At 30.6% G+C, this 22,234-nt stretch overlaps 1 protein-coding gene across 1 annotated transcript in view; it reads left to right on the forward strand.

Moving 5' to 3' along the window:
- LOC148308332 (disks large homolog 1-like) overlaps positions 1-22,234 on the forward strand; it is a 194,179-nt gene that overhangs the window by 52,097 nt on the left and 119,848 nt on the right. The window contains exon 2 of the mRNA XM_088261892.1: positions 15,173-16,286. Coding sequence (XP_088118018.1) covers positions 15,602-16,286 — 685 coding nt within the window. The 5' untranslated portion in view covers positions 15,173-15,601. The remainder of the gene's footprint in view (positions 1-15,172; positions 16,287-22,234) is intronic.

A 22,234-nucleotide genomic window follows, 5' to 3' on the forward strand; every position in this document is an offset into this window, starting at 1 on the left:
TTGTGGTTAGTCATTTTTACTTATTTATTTTTTTACAAAAATGTTAATAAAATTAGTATATAACCACTCACCGAGATTTTTACGTCTACCGGTTTCGAGACGTACCCGTCTCTTCGTCAGGACAATCACTAACACAGCATGCAAACAATACTACCCTTCACCACCATAGCACCATTTACACACTCAAAACTACATAACTACTCTTCCTCTAGATAACTTTCGAGGAAGATCCATTTCTATTGCCTGGTCAACTACATGTTCAGGTTCTCTGCGTCCTATATGCCCATACCATCTCAATTGTCTTTCTTCTACATTCTTTTTAATGTCCTTACTATTAAATAAGCCATGGTTAATGGTAGCATTAACAGTAACATATTGCATCTATTGCTATTTTAATTTAACAAGATTAATTAATCCGGTTAAATTTTAACCAGTAAATACTTTAAAATATATTTTGTAAATAAGTTATTCTAAATACTTTAAGAGAGAAAACTAATTGGGTTCGTAAGAATTGCAAATGTCACCTTAAAATAAATTATTTCATGTACTTATTTAACATGGTAAATGAGTTAAAGCTTGAGAGTGGTACTGTGAGCTTGTTACAAGTAGAAAGGTGGAGGGTGGGATATAGGGGTAGGGACGGTTGGTTAGCCGACCCCTTTAGAATAGAGCCTTCGGTTGAGTAGAGAAGAAAGTAATTAACTGGGTTCTGAGAAAACGTTTACTTTATTCATTAGCACTCTGTGTGAAATTTTGGATTTCATTTGCAAAACGTGTTCCAATAATACACTTGCATCGCTTGCCGGAAACGGTCTTTGATATTCAAGTCACAGTCAAACAACATCACATTTTAAATGAAGCATTACGAATAATAATGTACAAAAAGAGTCGTGTAAATAGTATTTAGTATAAGTATTTTTTAAATGTCAACTCAATTTGTTTTCCTCTTGAGATTCAATTTGACTATATTTTTTTAAAATTATCTTCTTCTTTCTGGCTTTATATATATATATATATATAAATATATATATATATATATATATATATATATATATATTTAAATATATATATATATATATATATATATATATATATATATATATATATATATATATATATTTATATATATATATATATATATATATATATATATATATATATATATATTTAAATATATATATATATATATATATATATATATATATATATATATATATATATATATATATATATATATATATATATATATATATATTATATATATATATATATATATATATATATATATATATATATATATATTAAATATATATATATATATATATATATATATATATATATATATATATATATATATATATATATATATATATATATATATAAATATATATATATATATATATATATATATATATATATATATATATATATATATATATATATATATATATATATATATATATAAATATATATATTTAAATATATATATATATATATATATATATATATATATATATATATATATATATATATATATATATATATATATATATATATATATATATATATATATATATATATATATATATATATATATATATATATATATATATATATATATATATATATATATATATATATATATATATATATATATATATATGTGTGTGTGTGTGTGTGTGTGTACGTATTTCAATTACTGATTATTTCAAATTAAACTCTTGTATTAGGCCACTAATTGTATATTATCAACATGCCATTCCACAAAATTAATGCCAAATCCATCAATAATATATTTCAATTACGATGATTTTAATCTATTATTTCTCATATCAAATAAATTAATCGTTTTCACGAGGTGAAATTCCACAGAATTTGTTATTTTGAGGTCAACAAAATTATTCGAGATTTTTAACCATCCAAACTTCAATATAACAAATCACTCGATATATCGATTTTTCAGACCCTTTTGAAACTGTTTATATCGAGGTTCCACTGAAATAATGTACGAGTGTCTCGATAAACTTGCGGTGCTAAATTAATATAAAATTTCAACTCCAGAATATTTCCACCGGAACTTCGACATTTCGAGTGAGAGGACAAACGGAAGTAGAAGTTTTACATTCTTCGTTTTCTTTTCCGTCCAATATCAATTTCAAAAAATTTGAACAACGATTTTCAAACTCCACCCTCGGTCTAACGGTTGACGCCTGCCACAACTCTAGAAAGTGGCCGTTATTCTGATTTATAAAGAAACTTCCACCACTTTCATACAACTTTTGTTTGAGGGGGTGGAACGTATCGCCCCCAACGAGAGACCAGACGTCTGGCTTACTTGACTCACATACACGTTACGTGTATTACATATACAGTACATTTAAGCACAAAAAATAATTTAATAATTATGTTGATTTATGTTCGTTTGTAGTTCATGAAAGAATTTCGTTGGTATATTTTTTGTGAACTAAGCGAATAACTGCTTATTTTTGATATGTACATCATAAACTTTGTCATTCTTCTCCACCCTTTCTAATATTATTTTGAAATGTTATCAAATAGAGAAAAAAAATCCAGTTTAAAATGTTTTTCCTCCTATTTGGGGTATTCATAATAAATCTTGAAAGCATAAATAACGTTAATTTGGATTACTATTTGGTATAAAAATATAAACGAAAACACGTTTACTTATTCAACAATATTTTTAATACACGTACTTTTGTAAATGATATTAATAATGTAAAATTTCCTACCATGCTGGAGGTCCTGAGTTTAATATAACGTAATTTTTACCCTAGTCTAGTGCCTGAAAAGCAGAAATGACCATCTTTACTCCATATTTAAGTATCAATTTAACATTGCATCAGTTGGTTGTAGTTCCTTATGCTCTATTGGGTAAGGGTGAGGGTAAGAAGAAAAATAATTTTAGCAAAACATTTAAGTATTATATTTCTATTCTCAACCAGTCCTTCATCTATTTAGCTTAAGTACAATCGCCTATTTTATAAAAAAAAATTAGGAATATCTCAACCCTTAATTGTTCAGTTTGACATTATATTTTGTTTACGTAATAACCGTTTTGTTCCCTGGAAATGTGTTAGTGACTCGAGAAGCTCATTGAATATTAACCCTTTTTTCTTAATCTGTTTGTTTGCTCAAACTTCTCATCCTCCCAAAAGTTCTCGGAAAATGTCTGCATACTTTGCAAACGACGTAAACATTTTATCTACTTAGGATGTTTTATATATATATATACATGATTCAAGTATTGAAATTGTATTTTGAAAATACAATTTCTTGAGAACCAATACACATTGATAATTTTGCTTGAATTTTGTTCTTGTCCTGGTTTTCATGAAGGAAGGGAATATCTTATTACATACGCCACGATCTTGTGCCCTCCTTGGGGCTTCCTGAATTGATGTATAATCCATTAATATTGCTCCATTATGTTAAGATAATATTTCGCTCGGTATTTAATACATCGCTAGGAGCTGGCACTTACAATGTTAAAAAGGTAATTCATTTTCCTTTTCTTTGACACCTGTTTGCATCTTATGGCATCGAATATTCTACAATCTATTCGACTTTTATTAACACCCAATAGAGCACTAAAACAGTGTTCAGTCTCTTGCTTCAGGTACTAGTCAAGGGTGAAATAAAATAAGTATTGCAGTGAAATATCACTGAATATTACTTCAAGGTAATTTTACTTTAAGTTTTACTCGGTTAATACCACTATTTTCAAGGTAAACCAAATTAAAATGGATTTTTCAGAAATTGACTGCCGAATCAATGAATGAATTGAATTCTAAATACTTAATAAATTCTAAATACTTAAAATTCTCAAACAAAGATGACTTTACTAGTATGTTTTATTAAAATAACAGAAATATTTTCTAAACTACGTGGAAAGATCAGTGTGAAAGCAAAGTCTATGAAAGAGGTAAGCCTGCAGATTTTTAATAATGTTTGAAAACATATTTATAGTAACACCAAAAATAATAAGAATAGGGCTTGACCTACAAAATTATTGTGAGAGAAACCAGTTCTAGGTTGTAGCTGTTTTCTACACAATTTGCCCTGCTTTTGTATATAAAAAAAAACTTAATGTAGATTCGACTTTCGCTCGAATTGTAATTATAAAAATTAACATTTCTTTCAATTAATATGTTTATATTACTGAACGAATTGTTTTTATACATTTTTTAGTTCATCGTTGAATAAAAAATCCTCTATAAATTAACTTTTTCCGAGATGGATCGCTATGACTTTGACCATGCAAAGCCAATATAGTTTCGTTTCTAAAAAAGAGAAAAGAAAAGGGTTCAGCAATTTAATGAGTTTCTGAAAAGCACAAAGAGAGCTTAACTCCGTTATTTTTTTCGTACAATATTCCATAATTATAAATAGCTCGAATATTTTTAATCCATCAATCTACATAATAATTTTTTTTAATGAAGCCTTTTAATTTTGAAAATTTGTACTTGTAGGTACATGATGTATATTTATGAAAGTTTTATCCTTTTTTAAAAAAAGAATAAAAAAAACTCTTTCTTCTAACTTTATTATTGTATCAAAGTTACATTTCCCTTATATTACTTATTAGATGTAATTTTTATTTTCTTTTAGTATATAATAAACTTAATATAATAAAAAAATATAGAAAAAATGAGTAAACATATAACTAACTATCGAACCACTACGCTACTTCACTGCAGGTGTAGGCAAAGAAAATAGAACGGCACACCACTCTGTCTTTGAAAATAACCTTCGCCACTTCCACATTCATACATATCCTAATATGTACATACATAACCGCTTTCTGTTGACATAGGTTTGAAGTAACAACTTAGATGAGTATCAAAACTAGTAGCATAAATTTTTTCTCTGTTTTAAGAGGATTGGTAAAATCACCGCATAGGTTTAAAAAACTTTGACTTAAATATAACAAAGAATTTTTTTTTTTTATATTCATGTTTGTAGTCATGACTTTTAAAATATTTAACTAGTAACGAATTTAGATTTTTTGACGAAACGTTCAATGCATTTTACACTGCTTTTTTATGAAATCATAGTTCGTATCCAAAACATAATATTGATTACCCATTTTTACTCAATTAATACTAAATGCAGTACCCAGACTACCTAATGTAAGTTCAAATATCGCTCACTCCTTTCAACAACGTCATAAATAAAAAAACTTGATTTTTCATGATATAATACAATGTATTAAAAATAAATATCAAGCCTTTTATTGAACTTTTCGCTGTGCAACAGACATTTTTACGTAAAAACCTGAATGTTTTTTCTCCATTTGAAAAATATTAAGTATTTAAAAAAAAATTAAACAATACCTTTTCTTCGAAATGCAAAAACGACACATTCTGCCCTGTAGTGGGTAAATATTAAGTTAAAAATATGCCGCTTTTGCTGGGATATAGTGCATTTTCTGGGCATTCCGAAAACATGCACAACTGAAAATTTACGATTTTTGATTTATGACGTTCTTAAAAGTAGTGAGCGATATGTGATGAGCTTATTGATGTTTTATTCTGGGTTCAAAATAAATTGTTCGTAATATATGGTTATAATTATTATTTACTCGTAGAAGTCATTTTAAAACTCATACAAATGAACCCCAATAAGTTTACTAAAAGAGACTTATCGGCGATCGGTTTTAAGTCCATTAGGGTGAATTAGGTCATTATTGGTTCAAAGAGCATTAGTACGTTAGACTCGTAAATCACAGCTCAAGCATGGATGGTAGATGTACTCCAAACGTTAATCGACAACTTCATTTTATACAAAAACAAAAGGTTCCAATTGTTGCATTAAATATTTTAAAGAAATTTTTAAAAACTATCGTATATCCTCTTTTTACCTTATCATAACTATGAGTTTAACTCTTTTATTTTCATTGTAGGCTATTTACTATGTTACGCAGATCACATGCGTTAAGTTTTAAACATATGTTAATAATGTATGTTAAATAACCATTTCTACAGAAGTTTATTATTTAAAAAATCCTTTGTTATCAGCAAAGGTTGTGAACACAACACATTTTTTTTGCAAACATACTTTTACTATTAAATTTTATCTTGACATTCTATTAATTATTAAAAAGGACATGTCGCTCACTCCTTTCAAGAACGTCATAAATCAAAAAACTTGATTTTTCAGGAGATCGTTTTTAAAGTTTAAAAATATAATACAATGAATTAAAAAGAAATATCAAGCAACTTCTTGAACTTTTTACTGTGCAACAGATCTTTTTAGGTAAAACTTGAAGGTTTTTTCTTCATTTGAAAAATATTTAGAATATTTAAAAAAATAATTAAACAATACCTTTTCTTCAAAATGCAAAAACAATACTTTCTGCACTGTAGCGGGTAAATATCAAGTTAAAAATATGCCTCTTTTGCTGGGATAAAGTACATTTTTTGGGTATTCCGAAAACATGCACAACTGAAAATTTTCGATTTTTGATTTATGACGTTCTTGAAAGGAGTGAACGATGTGTGGTTTAGAGTCACATCGGAATTTAAATAAAATCTCAGCACAGATCTTCTTCTATTCGTGTCCAGTCATGTCCCCCTTATGTCGAGTATCACTTAGCATAGATAAAAAATGTTTTAAGGTAAGAATATGGAGATAAAGAGAGGAGTTTACAGGGAAAATGACCTATTATTCACTGGTTTTAAGCAACTTTATCCATTGTGTAACTTTTCTAGTGGTTGACAACCATACAACTCAAATTTCGTAAAGTTGTGTTTATGAGAAAACTATTTTTTCAGAAAAGACTTTAAAGGTGACATCTGTGTTTGTTTCTTAAACATCACATTTTTAAATTAATACGCTTTTTCCATTATCTATGCTGAGATATTTAATAAATAATGATAATATGTAACCTTGTAGATTACAAACTAAAAGGTGTAAACAAATATTTTTGCATACCTGAGATATTGTTAAGACAGTTCATAAGGCAAAATTATAATTTACAAATAAGTGAATAATAACTTAACGTAAAAAAACAAAATACAAAACCAATCAAAACGTTTTTTAGTGTTATTTTTTTCATAATCTGTGAAAAAATATTTAATTGAAGTTGGTAATAAAAATTACATTTATTAAAACGATATCTGTGATTTTTTATGCGAGAGTTGTGGTAAAAAAATCAGTAATCATTGTCACCGTAATGATGTTGATTTTCCACCAAATTTGCTAATCAATAAAGGATAAAATATCATAAAACCTAAAAAAAATACCCTTCAATAAATGTACTCTCGATATCGGTCCAACCCTAAATTCCTAGCTTCTCGTAGTGTATTATTATGGTCTTATGGAAGATGTAGGAAGCTGCACAACAATGCCTTATGCCGAGAGAGGGAGGGGGCGAGAGTAGGTGGAGAGGGCATAACGGGATGAAGAAAGAAGGAACCCTTGCAGAATGGATGTTAAAGGATTTAAGTGCACCCTGAAAGCTATTCACACGTGTGCCTGGACACGTTTAGGATAACGTTATATTTTCTCTTAGCCTGAAAATGAAAGAGTGAAGAGCTCTTTACATTTCATAAAACATTTAAGTTTCACAAAGCACGTAACAGAAATATCATTTTGATACTTGTAAAATATGTCATGCTTTTAGTTAAACTTTAAAGATGTCAAGATTTTGTAAACAATTGCTAGATTCGCTTCATTCAGGAGTCGATATCTCAACATATTTAAAACAATAATTGAGATGTTAATATATTGGGTTGATGCAAAAGTAATGACCGTTTTTTATGATCCCAGGTAAAAAAAAATTCCATAAATTATGAATAGTATCTTCTTTTTTATGATTCCATTGTATAAAGGATGCTTTCCCTCTACTTTCTATTCAGTTTTGGCCTAGCCAGAGTACAGTAATGACCCCCTGTATTTTTTCAAAATGTCGTTCGATAAAGTGCATTTACGTCATTGTTTACTTTATGAATTCCGTAAAGACAATACCGCGAGTGTGGCAACCAAAAACATTTGTGAAGTGAATGGAGCAGATGTCATCAAAGTTCGACAGGTACGAAGATGGTTTACAAAATTCCGATCTGGAGATTTTTCACTCATTGATAAACCACGTACCGGGCGGCCATTGAAGTTTGCTGACGACAAGTTAAAAGTCATAATTGACACCAATCCACGTCTAACCATCAGGAAGATTGTGTCAATGATGGAAGTCAACCAAACAACCGTATTAAGACATTTGAAGCGTGTGGAAATGGTTTCGCGGTACGACGTTTGGATACCTCATCAATTGGCGGCTGCCAATTTATTGGATCGTGTTTCAACGCGCGTTGCTTTGAGTGCGAGACAAAAACATGAACCTTTTTTGCATCGTTTGGTGACGGGAGATGAGAAATGGGTTGTGTACAACAACGTGACAAGATAAAGACATTGGACTATACCTGGACAAGCCCCATTAACAACTTCGAAGGCCGAAATCCATAAAAAAAGTTATACTTTGTGTTTGGTGGAATAATAAGGGTATTGTGTATTTTGAACTCTTGGAACACGATAAGACAAGTACAACAAAACGATATTGTCAGCAATTATCCAAATTGAACATGGCCCTTCAAAAGGATAGACCAGAATTGGTAAACAGAAAAGGGGCAGTGTTTAATCACGACAACGCGCGACCACATGTGGCTATGATGACCCAACACAAGCTAAATGAGTTAAATTGGGATGTTATCAAGCATCCACTGTATTCTCCAGATCTTGCTCTTTCTGATTTGTATTTATTCCGATCACTGCAAAAAAATTTAAATGATGAAGAAAATTATTCAATAGAGCAGGTAAAAACATCCCTTACTTCATTTTTCGCATCAAAATTCACGGAATTTTATACTACTGGTGTTAATAAGTTGATAGAAAGATGGGAGAAGGTTATATGAACTGATGGAAATTATATAATTTATTAAATAAATAATATACAATAAAAAATAAAAAAATAAAATGTATGTAAAAAACGGTCAAAACTTTTGCATCAACCCAATAGAAATCTGGCCAGTTATAATTACTATAAGAATGTGTAAAAACGTAGGTACCAAGCTCGAAACTGCTCAACACAAATATCGTGAATACATTTGAATTTTTTACCCAGTCAGTAAAATTCTACGTACAATGTAGGACACCACATGAGTTTTGTGGGTCAAAAATGTTATTTTTTCTAAAATATTTTTACAGATACTTTGTGGTATATTTTATAAAATTTCATAAAATATAACTAGAAATTTGTTTTTAACCACTTTTATTTTTGGTACTTTTACAAATGGTTTCAACAAATACCTTGCCATTTTCAGGGATAGTACATGTCTTTTAGTTAAATGCAAAAAAAAAATAATACAAAGAAAGATAAAGAGTTTGATTTTGAAATGCAATTTTAAAAAAAAGCATTTTACCGACATTTTTTAATATAAATGCATTTTAAATAACAATAATTTTTCATTTGACCAGCTATCGGACATTCTGATAACGCCAGGAGTAAAATTATAATGATATCAGTAATAAAAACACCCTGTCTCTAGGATAAAAATAGAAAATCCATATCGTTATTGTTTTATTTTTTAAAGAAATGCTTAATGATGTGACAGTGGTAATCTAAAAGATTGATAATTTTATTTAACTAAAAAAGTTTTAGCAGAGTTCAAATTTTTATGAAACTTTTTAAATTACAATGTTCTGATTAGATAAAATAATAATAAGACCAATACGATAAAATTTTTAAACTTGTTCGTGTAGAATCTTGATTGAATGTCGTACTTTTATAACTAATGTATTTTATATAGAAGTTGGAATTTAAGCTATCAATCAACGTAATACAAAACAGCCATAAAGCTATCAAAATGTTGTCTGTTTATTTGTAAAATGATTATGATATAACAGTCGTATTCTGGTGTTCTTATAACGAATTAAATAATATCTCGTTATCAATTAAATAATTATGGAGTTCTCTAAAATATGGCTATGTTTTCAATATAAATATATTTGTAAATTAAAATATTAATTCCATGTTTGACAGTCAGTAAATTTTGGACTTCTACATAATTGCACAAAGAGTTACCCAAATTTGTCGACAATAAGAATTTTGCATTTAATTTAAGTTTTGCTTGGGAAATACCACTTTATCCTCAAATTTATTGTGACACGTGTTTCGATGCATTCCGCATCATTTTAAACATCGTTTGTGAAGCTAAATCTTAATTCTAGAGTTATGTCCTTGGGACGTTGAATTGTGAAGAGAAGTAAGGAGTTGTTTCGTATAAAAAGATTATCAGTGGGAACATAAACAAAACGACGAAGGCTTTTGTCGTTATAATTGTGTTAATTATGGGTTTATTATTAAGAAAAAGTAGTGTTTGGTTAATTAAACATCAATTAAAAATATATAAATATTATTACACAGTACCTGTCAAATTAATAAAGGTTGCATAATCTTTGATTCCTATCATAAATGTTGACTCTCTATTTTATACATACAAAAAATACAAATGAAAGAAATCATAATTTTTAATGACTTCATATATAATTGAAGCAGGTCGTACCATTTAATTGCATAATCAACAGTCTTTTGACCAAAAGTGGTATGTGTTAAATTTTGTTTGATGTGTTTCTCTGTTTTGAATCATATGGTTCTATGTACAAAACGTTTCCACAGTATTTGTTGTGATTTGTGTGCTTTGCTGGGAGTTTCTTTCAATACACATGTAAGGATTGCTATAGAGCATAGTTGTTTGACTATTTGTCTGTTTGTCATTAGTTGTATTTTTTTAAATATCACATCTACAATGCTATCCTTGATGCTACATCTCACGACTATTTCAATTTAAACTTTATATCCATTTAATTATTATTGTTATAGAAGAATACGACATTTTAATCTATAATTAAGTAATTAATGAAGTAATCAACCCCGTGTCGGGGTTTATGAGACTCTTACGAACCCCATAAATATTCAGGCTACATTTATGGGTACACATACTTAATGTTTGTCAAGTGAGGTGTTTTTACTACTGCGGAATCTGTTGTTATGCCATAAAACTGTTAATCATGTACGGTGCGTGTTAAGTTAATGGTGAAATGCTAGGGTTGATTGCTGTAGGGATGAGATACCGTTCCAGAATAAGCCTCTAACGGGGACACGTTGTTATTATATTAATATGAAAATGAGTTCTTAAAAGTTTGTATAAAGCACGTAAATTTTGCTGATTCAGGTTGTGTTTATCTTAAACACCGTTTTGAATTAAAATCTTAATAAAGGTAAATGAAGCAAGAAGTGTATGTCTACCTTACAATATCTAAAAAGCAAATTTTGTTTCTACACAAAACACACTATTTAATTTATTTTTTAAAAATTTAGATGAAAAAAAACAAGATTAAATGTAAATTTTATCGATTTAATTATGAATGGTATATTGAGATAATTTAGAAGTTGAACATAGTAGTAGAAGAAGAACAAGTAAAACTTGGAGAGATCAAGTACCTGAAACACTTAAAAGTCAGGTCAGAAGTCTGAATAATTGGCGGGTATGTATGCGGAAACGCGCTAATGTGGAAGAGGCAAAGAATATTTGCAAAGACAGAGTAGTTTTGCGTTTTATCCTATCTACCTACCCTTATGGGGAAGCTGCGTGATGGTTAATTTTTTGTTTATTTTATATTTTCCATCCCTTATTCGCGTCCGATGGTGTATAAGGTACTGAAATGTGCCAATGTGGTGATTGTTGATTGCCAAGCAAAAGCAATTCAATAAATAAACTATTAAAATAGATAAGAACGCTTCCACCTCTATTATATTGTGGTAAGCGCGTTTGTCTGCAGTGCTGAAAATGTCAGGTCAAAATTAATATCGGTATTTTTCTTTTTTTTTTTCAATATCACCCTAGGCTGGTTACTTAAATCTTGCCTCAATATAGTTAACGATTAATTTATCGTCGCTTTGATCCCAATATGTATCATTAGCACCATAAAATACCAATAAGGGTCAAGAAGAAGTAGATATATAAAATCTTAAACATATAATGTGTATTTTCCTAATTTCAAACATGCATTAGTTGACAGTTTTGTATCGGATGCATTATTTGAGATTTTATTTACGTGGGTTCAATGAACTAAATGAAATAACGATTTAAAAAAATGTTACGGTTTCATCGACATTTTAAAGTGAAATACTTGTTCAGAGAGAAAAAATGCATGACGTCACCCAATTTGCGATCACAATTCGCTCTATTAGAGGTGAAACGTTCTGTGAAAATGCAACCCTCGCTTGCACGACCCCTGGAACGGAACGACACGTCTGTTTGCGCGTACAATCCACCCCTAATGCGAGCCACTCACACTCTATGTTCAACTGTACTGTACATGGTCTCTCGCGAAATTTGAGAGTTTAGTTCGAAAAGTTAATTAATATCATGCGATGTTAACAAATTACATCAAAATCGTACGAATAAGTTAATTAACTAGTGTATTTTATTTAGAATACAAAAAAATAATAATAATAGAATACTTAATTTTCTATGACGGTCGTCAGCCCCGTAAATGCCCAGACTTCCATGTTCTTCTTCATCTTTGATGAGATGTCAATTTTTTTTTTTAAAGTTTCTTTTATGGAAATAAATTCAAATAGGAGAGTTTTTTTAATTTTGCAGTACATAAGACGTAGGTAACCCCTGAATGATTTGAATAAACTGATTTATTTCGCTTATTTTAAGTTCAGTAAAAAGACTTACACTGAAATTATTAGCAGTGTATGATTTACTCTTGTTTATGTAAGTACAAATGTGCCCTAGCTTTTGCTGTTATTCTCTTTTTTTTACTTATTTTTTTCACATCTTTAGTTTTTTTTTCTCATGAAACAGTCATGAAGGACATTCACTTTTGTGATTTGTACCCCATAAAATTTTTATTCCTTTCCTAAATATATGAATCTTGAGATCGTATAATTAGAGATCAAGTCACATGTTGACTTTGATTCGAAGAGGTACCTTATGGATTATTCGGATAAAATTTTATCAATGTTCAAATGTCATTAAATATTCTCAAAAGATGAGAAACTAAAGGAATTGTTGGAGTATACTTAATACAATTTTAAAGAATTTAGGCAATATAGATGTTCGAAAATGGGTAGAACGGGTTGCAAGTCATTTGAAAGCCCAGACTATAATTTTTTTTCGTATAAACAAATTCTAAGTATATGGTATTTATTTAAATATTATTATATTAACATTTTACAACAATGTAATAATATAGAATATCACCAAGTTAGTGTTTCAAATATTAATTGTAGTTGAATTGTTTTTAATAATAAATTTTAAAACACACTTCTTCATATTTCGGAATTAATTTGTTACAATTATTATTACCTGACTGCTGCGTTTTTTTACGATTGACTGTTTAAAATCCATTTCAAGATATTATACAGACATTATATTATTATACAGACTTGAATGATGGAAGTTTAACTTCTGAAACATGTAGTCTATAATAAAACTCAAGTGGTAAAAAACAAGTGTTTTCTTTAATCATTGTCAAGATATAAAGATTCGAGGTTCACCATCAACTTCTTTGTAGTGAAATTATATCCACGGAATTTTATTGTGAGATAACTAAAATACAATATCGTCCGAAGCTACTACAAACCTAGTTAATGTTTGTTTTTTCAATGATTTGTATGAAATATTGCCGTGATATAAATGAGTGAAATGTTTTATAATGTGTTGTTCTGTAACTGACTCGAACCAGAAATACCGTATCTGTTTATGACATCACAATAACACTTCAAGCACATATTATGTGATTTATTATGCTGTCATTATTCGCGTTGTGGAAAATACAGATCCCCAAGTAATTAGGGTACATCAATTATATAAAAAAATATACAATATTTGTTTTTTCTAGGGTATGCTTAATTGTCCGCCTCCTTAGTATAATGGTTAGCACGCTCGGATATCGTACTGGCAGTCCCGGGTTCGATTTTCACGTGGGGTAGTCTAATAAATATAAGTGATTTTTTCACTCTTATATTTATTCAATAATACCCTGGACAATAATATTCAATAATACCTGAAGCGGAGGGTTGATCACCTTTCCTTTATGTATCAACGGTAAAGATAACACTGCGTTTATACGATGCAGTGCCCTATGCACCACAGGGTGTAAATGAGGGTTTTGAATATTGAAGTCTGAAGACTTAAGAGAGAATCTTTAAATTTTCAAAAATCTGTATTTTAATTGCATTTGATTTATTCTTTTACTGTGAATATCTAAAGGTATGGTTACAAGAAATTAATTACAAATTTTTATTTTAACCGTGTTTTTTTATTTCCTTCTCTTGTTAATTTTGTTTAAAAATTTATTTTTAGCCACTCCTGTTTTTTATTTAACTATCTTTCCTTTGATAATACTGTTTACCCCATGGTTACTTTGTGTTCCTTTTTACAATTTTAAAAATTTCAAGTTTCTTCTTATCCCGTTGTTTTACCTAAATAACATACAGTATCATGTCGGGTTTCATAATATTATGTATGTAGATTTATAAGTAATGCGTTTAAAAAAAAAGAGTTTAAATATTTGCAATTACGAAAAAAAAAACACAAACTATCACTTATATGCATTAAGTATACATACATACGAGTATATTCATAAATAAAACTTCAACGCCTAAGATCATTTAACTACATTCTTCATTTAGGAAATTACGGCTCAACAAAAACAAAAGTATTGGTTGACAATATCCATTTTGTAAAGCATTGTGATTTTTAATTTATAACATTCGATATTAGTTTTAATGATTCTTTCCATCGAAAAACATTATCCCTTTTTGTGTCGCGTTGCGATTTATGTAATAAATTGGCGGAAATTCTGTCTGTAGGCAAATTTTCCAGTTGACCAAATTTACGAGTCAAAAAACGTAACCAATTTTGTTCGGTTCTTTTGTATCGCGTTTAAAAAGAATTTATGTATCGTATATTTGTATAAAATTCAACGAGATATATTTTGTAGGAACTGATAACCTCCCGTAAACAACGACATAATAAATAGCGCGGATATGGGATTTGCAGTATGAGAAGCGAATTGTTTATTGTTTTGTTTATCTCCCGTGTTTACTGGACCTATAACCGAAATCTTTCTTTTGTTCCAGGATGGTGGTTTTCTCTCTGAACGAGGTTCCCACACGACGTCCGTAATATTCCTCGACCGATATTTATACGGGGGCGTCAGGTTTGCGCTGTAAATTTCTACCGTAAATACCTCCCGTGACCCGCAGTCGATTCGCCCGCAAAAAATATAAAGGCGAGATTCTCCGAGAGCCGAAGTTTATTTATTTTTTAGTGATTAATACCCGAAAGGTCGGCCTTTTTGCATGTAAAACCTTTTTATTCACCTTAGTTTTCGCTATCCAATTTCAAAAAGTCTCTTTTTTTACGCGTTCGATAAAGTGTAACGATTTATTATAATTAAAGACGTATTTCGCTGTTTAGTATATTTTTGGAGTTAGTAAACAATTTTGGAGGGACCGTAAAGCCGAGATCGAAGATAAACATGGTACAGCAACGCGCCTCGAAAGAAGATGGCGTGCGCGCCGGCAGCGAGAAGGCGCCGGGCCGCGGGCGGGGAGAGTGAGGACTGGTCAGGACATGGCCGCGTCAGGGGCAACATGATCGTGGGGGCGCGGATCCGCCAACAGGACGGCATGGCGCTGTTCGGGCTGGTGTGGCTGCTGCGCGTGCGCGGGGCCCGCTGCGACTGCGCCGCCTGCGGCCGGGAGGGGCCCGAGGACGCGGCCTCCCGGGGCGAGGAGGACGCGCTCGAGGGACCCGGCCGCCCCGAGCACTCCAGATCCCTGACGAGAGACGCGGGCGAAGTCAAAGACCTGCCCGCCTTATCTAGAGACACCCAGATACCCGGTAGAGACATTTCGACGAGCCCCAGAGACATCCACGCCATCGCTAGAGACATGCACGGTGTGACTATAGGCCCCCAAAGTGGAACGAGCGAAATGTACAACGGGGCCGGAGCGCGCGAGTTGATCAACATGCAAAACCTATCCCACGACGTGATGTTTAGAACCAATTCCCATATAGCCGAAGTGTGTGTCAGTTCGGTCGAATGCGAAATAGGGGACGCGGCGGGGTCGGGGTACACGGCCAGCGGGCTCTACGAGACGGTGGTCACGCAGGATGCGACTGTCCAAACCGACTTCCAAGACGAGGATTACGAATACGAGACCTACAGCCCGGAAACTGCCGAGTTCGGTAAGCCAAACGAAAAATCATTTATTTAACTTATAAGAACTCGACGTCGAAGTTTGATTCGGATTATTGAAAAGACAGAAAATGTCGGATAATATCCCATCAGACGTGAAATTGGAATACTTAAATATCCCCGGCACTGTGTACCGAGTGGAAAACCATCGTTTAGAATTATGTATTATTCATTGTTTTAGGAATCGAGAATGCCCGCGTAAGCCTATTGGAATAAATCAGAAATTTGTTCCGACAAACAGTTTGATAAAATTATGATGAATCGCGAAATTCATCGCCGTATAAATCGAGCCGGGCTCGTTCCGACAGAGAGGCTAAGAAATTGAATTTCGTAAAAACTCCTCCAGTCGCCGAATGCAAAACTTGTAATCATTATTTAATGCTTTCTGCTTAATTAAAGTTAATAATTTTAATGACAGATGGCACTTTGCGAGTTCGAGACTAATAAAACGGCTGATGTGAACTTCTTTATTGGATTACGCCGAGATTCGTGTTTTCTTGGCTCTCGAATTTCAGTATTGTTTCATAAACAATTCGCGAGTTTGCCTATTTTGGATTAAATTATTTTAATTCCGAATTGAGATGAATATACTTAAATTTTGTCACGCTCAGGCTTTCAAACTTAAAGCCGATAATGAAAACATTATTAGTTCTAGCCAAGAATTCAGAAGCGGGAGAAAGATCAATCCCCAGAAACGAGATAAAAGCTAAAACGCACAAACCTATGTAAACAGATAACACTTCAAATTAATTAGTACTGTACACACACACATGTGTGTACAAACGTTTGAAATTATTTATTTGTTTTCTCATTGTTAAGGCAACCGAAATGAAATTTTAGAACAAATTTTAATAATTATTAAGAAAAAAAAACAAATTCTTACCCTAGATTTGGCAATCTTTAATATTATTGGTCCCCTAACAATGTTTTTTAATATTATTATTATTTTTAGAGCTTTCATTAAACTACAATTATACGATTCAAATTTTCAAATTCAAAATTCGAAATTCAAAACAGCTCGCAGTCAGATGTGGTGCGAGTAAAAAATAACTGATATACCATTCAAGATAAACTAACTGTCACACCATTTCCGAGCAGGGGTAGACAAAATGAATAGAACGCCACATCAATATATCTTTGTAAAAAATCTTCATTTTTTCCACGTTCACATATCTTTATGCGTAGGTACCCCCGATTATTCTGACTCCTAACCTGACCACTTTCAAGTATCTGTTACATTATAATGTAACCTAGTTCATTTGCAAACAGCTGTCACAAAAAGATAAATCATTAAAATCACAAATCATGTGTTGATTTACATTTCAACTTACTTTATTATCTGCTTTACTTAAAAAAATACAATATTTGGGAGAATAAAAAAAGATAAGAGAGCGGTTCTAGTTCAGGTGTAAAAGTGTGTCAGGTACTATAAAAAGATACGAATCGTTTTTAAAACAAAAAACAGACAAGAAGGTCATGCTTTTGTTACGTTTTACCACTGAAGCTTTACATCACACCATCCATCGACACTGGGTATTCTCTGTTCAGGGGTGGTGGGGTGAGAAAGGAGGGTATTTCTCACAAAATCAAAATGATTAAATTACTCAATAAATGATTAATTTATTTTAGTTTTTTTAATGCTTTATTTAGGTCTCTGTAAATATATATATATATATATATATATATATATATATATATATATATATATATATATATATATATATATATATATATATATATATATATATATATATATATATATATATATATATATATATATATATATATATATATATATATATATATATATATATATATATATATATATATATATATATATATATATATATATATATATATATATATATATATATATATATATATATATATATATATATATATATATATATATATATATATATATATATATATATATATTTATATATATATATATATATATATATTTATATATATATATATATATATATCTATATATATATATATATATATATATATATATATATATATATATATAATATATATATATATATATATATATATATATATATATATATATGTATATATATGTATATATATATATACATATATATACATATATATATATATATATATATATATATATATATATATATATATATATATATATATATATATATATATGTATATATATATATATATATATATATATATATATATATATATATATATATATATATATATATATATATATAAATATATAGTATAAACGCTCCTAAACTTTTGCTAGGCAATGATTTGTTCCATTGAGAAGTTTTTCATGTAAGCATTAATTTTTTATATCTCAACATAGATAAGGGTATATTGAATTGAAAATACGGGAGTTTGAAATCCAGATTTTGTGAACAAGTATTTGGACACACTCAAAATCTTGTAAATTTATGGTATTGTCAGTTGATGAAAATAAGAAAGCAAATTAAGTAGGATCTGGAAAGACTCGAAGGAGGATAAGGCGAGGATTCAAGGAAAGGGTGATATGATGGACAGTTGAAGTTAATAATAATCTATATTTACGAGTCGCTTGAGGTACATGATCAAATTGTTTTCTCTTTGATTTAATGAGAAAGGTCTCTAATTATAGAAATTAAATAGGGGGCTTGCCAGTCCCCTTGAGCATCTCAAGGGCACCCCTGTCTGTAGAGCAGAAGATGGGGATAAGATTATACAATAACATAAAGCCTTCTCATTATACGTGATACAACATTATACTGTGGACGGTTTACTTTTGAAAAGCAAACTCTATTCCTGTCATACGTGCCACGGAGAGAGGTAGACAACTTTACTTTGTAATATAAAGCAGAGAGAGGTAGTGGGTAGCGGGTACTGGGTAGTAGGAACGGAGAAAGGTAGAGAATGAATGGAGAGTTTGCAAAGGCCCTGCGGGTAACAGGATGTGATGTGATATCAGACTATTGCATGAGAATGCTGAAGCTATCTTTCTGCTCCCCTGATCTCATTCATTTGGAAAAGATGGTAATTGTATTATTTATCTACAGTTCACCCATTACAAAGACAATATAACAGAATTACATTTGTTGAAGTTGAAATATAATACAAACGGTAAATAAATAATCATATCAGATGTTTAAATGTGAGCTTTCCCTAAATTTAGTTTATTGTTTGAAAGGGAAAATGTCTTTAAACAGAGAGCATTTAAATTCTAACATGATTTTTTTTTATCGCTTGAGGCCTTTTGTCTGTAGTAATATTACAAATATGTTTATAATTTAAAAAATAAATATTTTGGTCACCAAACGAATATTAGTGTTAAAATCGCGAAAAACACGTAATTATAAAAGTTAATGCTAACGTGCTAAGACGATTGATGCATAATTTATATGAATGAATAATATATGTACATTCTGTTTCTCTTTTTCTGAAAACGTATTTTTTACCATAAGGTAAAAAATCACGTTATTCTTAAATTACAAAGAAAAAAATTATTTATTCAGCAGTCACTTTGTGATGAAATCTATCCTGGTATTTACTAAATAAAACTTAAATTAAAGATAAAATTTACCAAAAGGGAAACAACAAACAATAAAAAATAATATTTTTAATACGTTAACTTTTCTCCAACATAAAGCAAAAATAATCCAACAGGCACGTTTGATATTAAATTTTATTCCGATACAATAAGAGCACCAAAAGAAATAAGTGGACTCGACAGCTGTTACGTCAAAAGAAACCAAAAATTGTAAATTGGGAAGCGAGACAAGATGGCTGGCGGCGCGATATTGTACGAGTAGGACAGAGAAGCGCATTTTGGCGCCACGGGAAGTAGTTTCCCGCCAAACAAGGGACGCCATGTTAATGCTTTCCGCGCATTACATTTTATAATGTTGTCATACGTGTGGAATACAAGTTCCTTTGTTGCATCTCGCGAAGCTCGTAACGAGCGAAGCGGAGAGTACCTACGGAATATAAAACTTACAGCATATGAATTCTTACTGTTTTTTATTTACACACATTTTTTTTAATGATTGACTCTCTCTCTCTGGTTTCAATCCTGGGATTGGTTAGCAGCAATTTCCTCTGTTCTTCTCTTCCATCTTTCCCTGTCTTGTGCGGGTCATTTGAAATGTGCATATGATGAGCAGCGCACGTCCTAGTCTCAGCACAGGTCCTCCAGGTACTCTCGGCGTGGGCGTCCCCTAGAGTTTGTCCCCTCGGTCACTCCATTATGGCATGCAAGAGACCTTCTTGACGTATTACATGGCCGATCCATCTTGCACGCATTTCGGACAAGGTCCTGAGCAGGTGCTTTCCTCCTTCGATTCCTAGAAGAACTTCCTCATTCGTGATGCGGTCTTTCCAAGCAATTCTTAAGAGTCTTCTATAGGACCACATCTCAAAAGCCTCTGGTCTCCGCTTATCTCTTTCGGATGGGCACCATGTCTCGCAGCCGTACATCAAGACACTCCATACATAGGTCTTTATGAGGAGTATTCTCAGTGATTGAGTACAAAGCTATAAATAGTTGGTATTTATTGCTTACATGTTTTGTCCGACACACTTATATCTGAAGCATGTGTAAGACGGAAGATATCGTGAGGTAGGAACGACAACGAAGGCGATACTGGAATGAGCATGTAAACTGAATGTCAGACGACAGATTTCCACGTATCACCCTGCAAGGAAATCCTGAAGGACGTAGACTTCCAGGCAGATCTCCAAAAGGGTGGAGAGATGGCTGGCAGTCAACATCCCTAGAGCGACAGGTGGCGGCATAGACAGATCCTGAGGATCTATAAAAGAAGAAGTGTTTTGTTCTTTGGTCCCTTATTTGTTTTAAAGCAAAACTGTTAGTACGCATTGAACTCCCGGTTGCAACCCTAATATGTGGGAGTGGAGCACGGAGTTGGCAAAAGAAGGATGGAGGTAAGCTGAATGCAGTCGTAACGCGTTCTCTCAGCAATATCGATAAAAAATTTAAGAAAGGCGTTTTGAGATGATTTGGCCATGAAGAAAGGATTGTTTAACAAATTTATGTGGCAGATCTGGTTGGTAATAAAAGCAGAGGAGGACCGAAGAAAACTTGGCATGATCAAGTATTTCAAATACTTAGTTTTATAAATATATATATATATATATATATATATATATATATATATATATATATATATATATATATATATATATATATATATATATATATATATATATATATATATATATATATATATATATATATTTATATATATTTATATATATATATATATATATATATATATATATATATATATATATATATATATATATATATATATATATATATATATATATATATATATATATATATATATATATATATGTACATATTGTAGTTTTTAAAGTTTTTTAATAATATTTTTTTTTAAATAATAAAAAGAAGTATATTAACATGCTGTAAATTGTAAACCATTTAATATTTCAAAGGAATCCTTCGTAATGCTCAATCGATTAATTAACAATGAACGCACATACGAAAGCTGTTTTACGATATTTTAAATTTTAATAAAACTTTTCGGACCTCCCTGTACTCTGGAAGTACAATTAATTAATTATATTGTACAGGTTACAATTGAGATAATCCCTTATTGCTCCGTAACAATTTGCCTTTGAATTTCACCACACTCACTTGATGCCGAAATGTTGGTGAACATTCGATACTTGAATGATTCAATAAAGGAGAACTGCTGAACGTTTCTAATTTCGTTGGAATGGTTATTTAAACCATAATAAAGTTTGATCGTGGATTCCACGACAAAAGGGTACAAAAAATATGCGGGAGACTTTTTATATTTATTTTTTATTTGTTTTATTTCTTTAGTAAACGTATATTACATTTAATACAAACTATTATTTACACTTAATTTTTATCATATACTTATGTATATAT

Source organism: Brachycentrus maculatus, unplaced genomic scaffold (assembly GCF_059751285.1).
Source record: "Brachycentrus maculatus isolate JH-2025_06_01 unplaced genomic scaffold, ASM5975128v1 h1tg000169l, whole genome shotgun sequence".
In the NCBI taxonomy this organism is placed as follows: Eukaryota; Metazoa; Arthropoda; class Insecta; order Trichoptera; family Brachycentridae; genus Brachycentrus; species Brachycentrus maculatus.